At 45.5% G+C, this 9,853-nt stretch overlaps 1 protein-coding gene across 1 annotated transcript in view; it reads right to left on the minus strand.

Moving 5' to 3' along the window:
• Positions 1-8,752, minus strand: part of EXT1 (exostosin glycosyltransferase 1) — a 323,489-nt gene extending 314,737 nt beyond the window's left edge. Inside the window, exon 1 of the mRNA XM_017882739.1 lies at positions 6,940-8,752. Coding sequence (XP_017738228.1) covers positions 6,940-7,901 — 962 coding nt within the window. The 5' untranslated portion in view covers positions 7,902-8,752. The remainder of the gene's footprint in view (positions 1-6,939) is intronic.
• Positions 8,753-9,853: the final 1,101 nt, after the last annotated feature.

Raw genomic sequence — 9,853 nt, forward strand, 5'->3', positions numbered from 1 at the left:
GGAGGGAGGGAGGGGAGGGAGGGAGGAAGACAAGGTCTTGCTTTATTGTCCAGGGTGGAGTGCAGTGGTGCCATCATCGGTCACCGCAGCCTCAATGTCCCAGACTCAAGCAATCCTCCCACCTCAGTCACCCAAGCAGCTGGGGCTACAGGTGTGCACCACCATGCCCAGCTAATTTGTTGATCTTTAGTAAAGATAAGATCTCACTGTGCTACCCAGGCTAGTATGATCTAGAACTCCTGGGCTCAAGTAATCCTCCCGCCTCGGCCTTCCAAAGTGCTGGGATTACCGGTATGAGCCACTGTGCTCAGTCTGTGTATAACGTTTATAATTTTTTAAGCACTGTTTTTCTTTTAAAGAGCCTTAGGTCCTGGAGGTGCTGGGTGTGGTATGTTCCAGAACCAGAATATTCCCGTAGGCCTTTCATTTCTATTCTATTGGATCACAATATCTACCTAGGGCAGCAGTCACTCTGATCCCCATCCACCTGCAGTGACATCTCCAGGGTTCACTTTCACTTAGAATCACAGAGGGACACCCTGCAGGATGCTATCAGTAGGGGAAAGGTCATGCAGACAGATTGCTAATCAGCTTCCTCACTTTTCTCAGAAGAACCCTAGGAGAGAATTACAAGCAGAATCTACACAGAAACAATTCTAATGCCCCTTGAACAGAAGAGTTCAAGGAGTTCAGTGCTTAAATGTCAGATTTAGGAGCCATCTTTATGACATCTCTGAGCCAAACTTTTTCCTCGGGAAACATGTTCATAAAGTAAAGCAAAGGAAAAAAAGATCCATATACAAACACCTGACTCACGCTTCCCTTGTTAAAAGTTAATACGTAACAGGTAGAAACTGTTTGATTCCTTAAGGTGGTAACATTTTGTAGAAGAGAAGGGACTTTGGAATCTAAGTACCCTGGTAGGAACTCTGTCATTTACTCACTAGATGTGACACTGAGCTTGTTACTTTACTCTTTCAGGGGCCTACATTCTAATCTGTAAAATGGGGCTATAACCTAACTCATGCTGTTGTTGAAAGGTTATATAAACTAATAAGGGTAAATTCAAATAACAGGTACTTAGCAAATCGTCTAGTTTGAAGGGAATCCCTGTTTATTACAGGAACCTGGTCAAGGTGGATGAGCTTTTAAATAAAAACAATTACAGGTTGAATATATGTTATCCGAAATGAATGTTGGTTATCCTTTATCTAAAGAAAGTTAATTTCGCACAACCTGAAGCATGTACATGTTCCATGCAGGGGGTTGGCACACCTGTTCTGATGACGTGGCCACTGCATACGACATTCACATCATGACCGAGAGAGAAAAAAAAAAAACGCACTATTTTTTTCTTCCAGAGCATGAAGGAAGCGCTAGGTAATTATTACATGGCAATAGCTACTTCTCAAACACCTTGTTCAAAAAATACCTTGTTTCAAATACACAATTTAGGCTGAGAAGGAAGGACTTGGCCTAAAATGCTTGAAATGCTTGAGACCAAAAGTGTTTCAAATCTTGGATTTTTTTAGACTTCTGAGATACCTGCATTGTATACTTAGAGTTGGACCATCCCTACTTCAAAAATACGAAATCCAAAATGCTCATGTCAGTGGTCAAAAGTTTCAGATTTTGGAGCATTTTCGACCTTTCGATTAGGGAAGCTCAACCTGTAGTTATTAACCTCATGGAAACATAAGCTTCCATGTTCGTGTTTGAACATGAAATATGTCCAGGAGCCTGCAGAAGCCAATGACCACTTTGTCTCACCTGGTTCATTCTGAATACGCAGTGCTACAAAGCGAATGCAGTGAGGTAGCAATGAATGTTCTTTTCTCGGTGAAAAGAACAGAGAACTTGGGACAGAAAACCTGGGTTTTAGCCTCAGTTCAGCCACTTACAGGCTGCGTAGCCTCAGGCGAGCCACCTTACCACTGTTTGCCTCCGTTTACACACCAGCAACATAGCCTGAGAAGATACCTTCAAGACTGTTGTGAGCAAAGCAGCCAGGCCCTACCAAGCACAGCTTCTGCTGTGACACTGGCATATTAAAGGTCATTATTGGCAGGTGTTTCTATCACTGTGTTCTGGGAAGGCAGATCCTCAAGCCTTCTGACAGAAAGAACTAACACCACCTGAAGGTGTAGCATCTCCCCTTTTGCCATCCAAAGCTGCTGTCACAGTTGGGGGACCAAAGGTGGCCTCCAATAGGCAGGACCTGTCCAAACCTTAGTAGCAAGCCATTATTTGTAGAGTAAAATCCTGCAGGCCCCTAGCTTAGGTCACAGACTCCACGGAAACCTGCATTTGCTAGGCCAAATCCAGTAATAATACAAATGTCCCTAAAAGTAGCAAATAACACCCCAACCTTTTACTCAGGGATTCCTCGTGATTGAGGTTCTCGGGTGCTCTCCAGAAAGCAGGTTTAGAAAGAGGTGAGAAAGTAAGGAGAGGAGAGAACCAGAATCTCAGTGTCAGAAGACAAACTTGCCAACTTCATAATTTTCCATAGGGCTAGCCCTACCTTATTTAACTGCGCTAATTGGGTTTATTTTAGAAATGCTTTTGTGCTGTTGTACAACTGTGGGGAGAAAGGCGGTAATGTTTTACATTTAAAACCTGAGAATCGCAATTCCCACCTTTCATTTTGGAGAAGGAAAACATTCATCTAAGGTTGACTGCTGGATCATGAACTTGCTCAAGGTGTCTGTTAATACAGTTTGGGATAATGAGGAAGAAAAGAAAAAAGCATTTAGCATTTTTACTTGCCTTGCACATATCTTCTTTTTGCTGTAAGTGCATGTAATTCAACTTATTATTCAGTCAATGCACGGTCTATTCCCTAAACCCCTTAGGGCCAAATTGAAAGGTTCAAAAAACTCCTACTTAGACTAAACAGCTCCACAGACCTACCCAACTAAACAAACAGGAAAAATGTAAACTCCCAGAGCAAGAGTTTGTAAGTCTGAGGATGCCCTCAGTGGGAGGTGTGTGTCAGCCCCTGAAGCCATATGACAAACTGTATAGGTGCTTTTATTTATTCACTTATCATTTATTTTTGCAAAGGTTGTCCTCCAAGTTTTCATCAGATTACTGAAGAATTCTAAGAGAAATCCCATAAGAAACGCCATTAATAAGGATCTCCTTGTGGCTGAATTTTCAAGGGTGCCTGAGAGTAGAAATGAAAGACTGCAGATCAAGGCAAAATTCAGGGGGCCTGCATTCTAGTGCTACCCTTGTCACTAAACAGTTTTCTTGCCTTAAGTAAATCCCTGAAACATTCTGTCCCTCAGTTTCTACATCTGTAAAAATCAGGATGTTGGAAGTTGAATTATTACTTACCTCCAAGACACTTAAAGATACCAGGATGGTGAGGTACAATGTTAGCAAACACAGAAAAAGGAAAATATCAAAAGAATTGCACACAATCTTGCCTGTTCCCAGAAAAGCTTTAAATATTCACCCTTGCTTTCCTTGGAGGGGGTCAAAGATAGAAGCCACCTCTCCTCTCCCTCTCTTTCTTCTATTTCAAGCAGCTGAATCTAAAGTTTCACAGTAATGCCCTTTGTCAGGATACAAACTATGAAGTTCATGTAAAAATACAGTAATTCTATAAGGAGGCATAAGCAGCTGAAAGAATATAAAATACAAAGCATTTCTCTAAAGCATCATTACAACTCATCTAATTACTGCAGTGACTTACTTTAGCTGGCATTATCCACATGTGTTAAAATATATAACTGATAAAAATAATTACAGATATCAAAAAAATTGATATTTTAATACAATCCTGGACATCTGAGTCAAAAAATGACAAAAGAAATTTATTTTCTCTCTATTACAAGAGAAAAGTATTTTCTTTCATTCCTTGTAGCTAGCTCTTCTATACCTTTGTAATCAACGTCTAATTTTCACAAAGGCACAGGTAAGACAGAAGTCATTGCTCATTCAGCACTAAATTCTTTACCAACACATAATATTCTATTTCACCAAAAGCAACCTTTTTTTAGTTGATACATCTGTATATACTCTATATTTGTATATACTGTAACTTGACCATAATACCATACATTTTCAATCTAGTCATTAGACCCCATAAAGTTTACGCCAAAGGAAACTTACAGGTGATTGCTTGAGGGAGCAAATTAAATGGAAGCTTTTTTCCGCCATGGACACTTGCTAATAAGCTAGATGAAAATTGATTGTTTTTACAAGCCATTACCAAATGAGTGCTTACAGCACCCCTGAAGCAGTCTAAAACCCACTCTACAGAACCCAAACTCATGCTCAAGGTGACTAATCAAAAGTCACAACATGAGTCAGTATGAGCAGCCAGACTTACACAGATCACATCTACAGACCTAACTTCAATATCACCTCCGCCTAAAGCACTAGAGAGATTGGCATATCTTGACTTGAGGAGTTCTGCATCTCACATATGTAAGGCTATCTTCCAGAAAGCATCAATACAAGTAACACAGTGGTTGCTCTTACGCCAGAGCACAACACACGTAGCTTGCTCCGCTAGCGTATCTCCAAATTTAATAGTTCTTGCTTCATCTTCATGTGTTCCAAAATCAAGAATAAAAGGCAATAAAGTTTGTAAGCACCATTTCTCAAAGACAAATAATACTGCTAACCCACTGAGAGTAATGAGTCAAAACTCCAGGTGTAGCAGGCGAGTGAATATAAACCTTTTGCAGCACCATCCCGGGCTATCATGCAAGTTTAGGGCTGGAAGGTATGCAAAAGGGGAACATAATGAAAATCCAGAAGTGTCCTTGCCAAAGAGATCCCTGTTTGGGAGAAAGAGCAAACTTGCTTTTCTACTAAATGCCACTTTTCTGATCAGACCCAATCCTGAGGTCCTGACCCCTTGTGGTCTTTAAACATAAACCAAAGTGTGTGTGTCATATTTCTTGGCCTGATCACAAAGAGGTCAAAAATTAGCTAAATTTAGTAAAACTTAAAGTTTTAAAGAAACCAACCCCTCCCTCCATTGCTGATCTCTGGAAAATGCTTCCATTCTGCAGAAAATGTAGAAATGTAATATTTATTTTGGGAATAAAAGGGTAAGAAAGATATTGTTCACTCGGATTAAGGGTATTTTCCAATATATATAATTCAAATTTCCTAAGCTGAAATCTCAGCTTTAGCCCTTTTAGAAGGATGAAGAACAGAATCCTTCCACAGAATTCTGTGAGACTGCTTTAGAAGACACTGAAAGGTTAGACTTCATCTCGAGTTACTCCACCATAAACCAGACAAAGAAATTCCTGAAAGGCTATAAGCATTTTTTTTCTTACAAGCACCCACAGGAATAGGTCAATGTAAATGTCGTATAAACAAAGCAGTTCATTACTAACCACAGTTTAAATGTCTTTTATGAGAAAACTGTAATCCATTGCAATTGCACATTCACACATAACTGCCCCTGGATGAGAGGAAAATATGGATTCATAATTGATCTTAGTCTCCGGCTTTTCTTATGCCTGAAAAGCAAAAGGTATTGAGGGTTGGAAAGCTGAATCTGAGTGCTTGATACTTTCTCCTTCACTCTCTATGATCAAGTCTTGGAGGACTTTCATTTCCCTTCTAATCACTCCTGTAGAGGCCCTAGTGTCTGAAAAAATGCACAGACAACAATCAAACCTTTCATTTCAAGGCCAGTTTCCCACCATACCCCTTCCTGTTCCAATCAGGTTTGCGAAGCATTTCCCCTATTCTGCATTTCATGAATCAATTGCAAAATCTGCCAACCTCTGCCAGTTCCTCTTGTACTCAGCTGAGAGGTTCCCCTTCCTTCCCTGGGTAGCACAAGGCTGCTCTGGTTTTTAACTGGCGTAACGTGGAAATGCACTGTAGGAACTCACTAACTCTTTCACAGCCAGATACAAGTGAGAGTCTGGGCGGCAACCCCACCTACTAGGAAACTGGCTCACCAAGCTCAGGGTAAAGCAGATTTGTGGAATCTAGCTTTGACTTCAAATCCCCTGTCAGTTACTGTCACTGGGAGGGAAAAGGAAGACTGAAAAGGTCTACAAAGTAACCAATTCAGTTACTTAGCAACTGGACAAAACTTGCCTCACTACAGAGGGTAAGGAGGCATCTCACACCCATTCAAAGAGTAACTGTCTACAATTTATATGCAAATAGATAAAGACAAAAGGGAACGGGAAATCTAAATTAGCAACTGGAGTTTAGACAGTGGGACTGAGGCCCAGATTTAAAAAAAAAAAAAAAAAAAAGTGTATCCTAGGAAAGAGACAGGACATGTACAGAAATGAAGGAATGAATGAATGAACGCATGCATGCATGCAAAGCCACAGGCCCAACAAGTTTACAGTCTCCCTTCATAAAAGTCAAAGCCATGGGGGAGAGAGGAAAGTGCCACACAAAGTTCGATAAAATTTAAACACTTCTACTGCTAACATGAATTACAGGCTTACAGAAAATGTGAAGTTGGGAAAACTCCTGGGAAAGTAGGTACCCCCGCTCATGAGAAAAGCAAAAAAAAAGCAGCACTCTTGGTGGAAGGTTTCTGGACTTTGGGTACATCACAGCCTCTCCGGGTCTCTAGACACCCTCAGAAACACCCTCCAGTACCCATGCCTGAAGTGCAGTTACTAAACTTGGATCAAACCCCGACTCTTAACAGGAGACACGCCGCCCTGCAGGTTTCCTAAGCAAGAGGGAGATACTGTCACCTACTTGGCTTGGGAAGGTGCTCCAGGCTTTTCGGTTTGCCCGAGGAGCTCCAACTCTCTGTCCCGGGCCTCTAGCTGCACACCTGAGCCGGATTTGCTCAGTTCCAGGCTAAAAAGAGGGAAGAGGACTGAGGGCTCATCCGCCCCCACCCCATGCCCCAACTTCACACCTGGACCAAGGCCGGTAGGGCCCAAGGCTGACTCCCAAAGACACGCCAGCCCAGACACTTACTTCTCATACTCGGTGTTGTCTCTGTCACAGCGAGAATCCTTGTGCTTTTGCCAGTCTTTGCCATGCTTGCAGGTGGTGAGGAGCACAACGTCCTCCCCGTTATGGACGTGATATAAGGCATTCCTGGTGTCTGACCCTATCCCTGTCAGGTACCTCTTCCCCTTGAATACCAGCATGTACTTCCTGAGAGGAGGGATGGTGTTGAACTTCAAAAACCCCCTCTCCCCTCCTGTCCTGGGATGATCCTTAGAAAATAGGGGAATAGAAACATCAAAGTTGGGTCGGAAGTTTTCAGTACTGACGCTGGCTTTGGCCAGCATCGCCTGGCCGATGTCAAACCCCACGTCCTCGGTGTAGTCAGGCCAAGTGCCGGAATATAAATTAAAAATTAAATGATTCCTACCATTGTTCCACAAGTGGAGACTCTGCACTTTGGATCTCAAATTGTGCACATACTGAGGTGACAACTGGTCTCTGTCTAAAGTATCCAGACTCAGGACAAAGAGGCACGCCTGGCTGGGGTCCGAGGTGTAGAACCTGGAGCCCTCGATGGCCGCTAGAATGTTTTGGTAACTTTCGGCGATTTTCTCCCCTTTTTGCTGCGGGTATACGTAGACTTTGAAGCCGTTTTTCTTGCAAAGGGTGAAATCGAAGCAGGACTCCATGCGGCACTTCTTGCCTTTGTAGATGCTGGAGTTGGCATCTCGCTTCTGCCGGGGGGAAATGTGCACGCTAGAATCCTCGTTTTCCAATTGATCCCAAGGAACGAAGGGGCGCAGAGCGTCCGGGAAACGGGGCCAGAAATGATCCGGACTGGGGTGGTGCAAGCCATTCCGACCGCTGTGCTCTTCTCTCCGGCTGTGGCTCCTCGATGCCCTAAACTGCAAGCCTCCGAAATAAAACAAAAGGGCGAGACAAGAGCCAGCTGAGAGCAGGATGAAATAGCGTTTTTTGGCCTGCATGTGTCCTGCCTGGGTCAAGAGGATTGTAAATAAACACAAGAATCACCCAAGTTTCCCAATCAACACTTTCAGCTCCAGTCCGCCATCTTCCCGCCTGTAAAGACTTCAAACTCTCCGCTCCCACCTTCTCTGGATGCCTTTCCCCAAGCCGTGGACTGATCCAGCGCATGTGGGCGATTTCTTTAACTTTCTCCCCTTCGGTCTTTCATCTTTGGGTTGCACAATGCACGGGAGAGAGCGGGGCTGAATATCTCGCACCCAGGGCGGACGAGCAGCGGACTGTAATTTTCTTGCATGCAACAAGACAGAGGAAAAGAAAGAGAGAGGGGAGAAAAAAAAAAGCTCCCGATACCCAATCAATGGCAAGACGAAGTGACTGCCTTGCCTCTCGGATTCCTCTCGGCAGCGTGGAAAATGAGCCCCGGGAAGGCAACTTCAACTCATCCACCACTCTCCGTGCAGAGCACTCCGGTTCCAACAAGTCAGCCGATCCCGGGTTCAGCCGGCTAGTGCATCTTGCAGCTGGGGCGCCGTAACCTCACAAATCCCTGCATCTCTCTTTATTCCCTTCTGCAGCGGCTCCAAGACTCTGGCGGTGCGGTGTTTACTCCTGCGCTCGCGCAAAACCGCGCGGCCTCCGACGCGCGGCGGCCGGCTGGAGGCGGGGGGCGGCGGCGCTGGGTGGCGGCGGCGGCGCGTCCTCCCCGCGGGCAGTGCCGCACCAGAGCAGCGCTTCCGCAGCCCGCGGCGACCGCTGCCGACCGCCGCGTTCGGTCGCCGAATGTACCCGGTTCTGAATGTTACACTTACACTTCCATTCCGACACGAAGCGCTGACCTCATCCATCCACGCAGCCCCGCCTGCCATTGGCCGAGCGTCCGTCCGGGGGGGCGGTGCTTCCCGATGCGCCCATTCATAACCCCCGCCGCCGGGCCGAGGCGCCGGCGCCGCGTTGGGGCAGCTGGGGCGCGGAGATAGGAGTTGCCAGGTGCGTGCGGCGGCGCTGCCGGGCAGGTGGAGCGCGGGGCGGCCCGGTGCGAGCCCCACGGCCCCTCGGCGCGCCCAGGCCCGGATCTCGGCCTGCACCGTGCCGGGGACCAGAGGCGCCTGCGGAAACGCGGCGGCTGGGGAAGGAGGCACTGGCAGGGGCCCCTTGTCGCGCGGCCCCGGGCGCCCTGGAGAATCCGGTCTTCTGGGCTGCCTGCCGGAACGCCTAGAGAAAGATGCTTTGAAAGAGGGAAGCATGGAAAGGAAGACTTCATAGAAAGCGACAGCCGATCCGAAAGCTGCCTCTCCCAGCACTCCTTCCACAATCCGAGATCCAATATTTCAATTTTCTGCTAAGCATTAAAATAGTATCCCGTTACTCCTCCCCTACATAGCACATCTTTTTTTAAAACCAAGGAAACACCCCAAACCCCAACAATAAAGAGGAATTATTACAATCAAGAGGAATTGTTGCAATTCTTCATGCCTGCCTCTGTGTGCTAAGAGTATAAGACAGCTATTCTGAATCCTCATTATCTACTTAGGCAGCCTTGCCTGAACCCCCTCTGTCTATTATGAAGAAGGCTTCCAAGAGATCTGATCACAGAGAAAAAAAAAAAATTTCTAATGGCTGCAGAGAAACCAGTTAATTTAAGCTTGCCCCAGCCCTCAAAGTGATGTTACTCTCGCGGTGGTGGTGGTGGTGGTTTTCAAGATATCTCTTAAGGACATATGACTGGTAGAACTGTCAACTGTCCTAGCTATAGAAGGGAAACTTGCAAGAGGAAAACGACCTTATTTACAATTAGTGCCAAACAGTTGGTCCTTCCCTCATTGAGCTCCCACTCCTTCGCCCAAGCTCCTGCCACCCCCAATGGAAGAACTTCACTGGATAACTCAGGTAACCGACTAGCAGTCCCACTAAAGATCCTCCAGGTCCACAAAGATGTACTAGGCTTGCAAAC

The sequence above is a fragment of the Rhinopithecus bieti genome, unplaced genomic scaffold (genome assembly GCF_001698545.2).
Source record: "Rhinopithecus bieti isolate Rb0 unplaced genomic scaffold, ASM169854v2 scaffold_788, whole genome shotgun sequence".
Classification (NCBI taxonomy): Eukaryota; Metazoa; Chordata; class Mammalia; order Primates; family Cercopithecidae; genus Rhinopithecus; species Rhinopithecus bieti.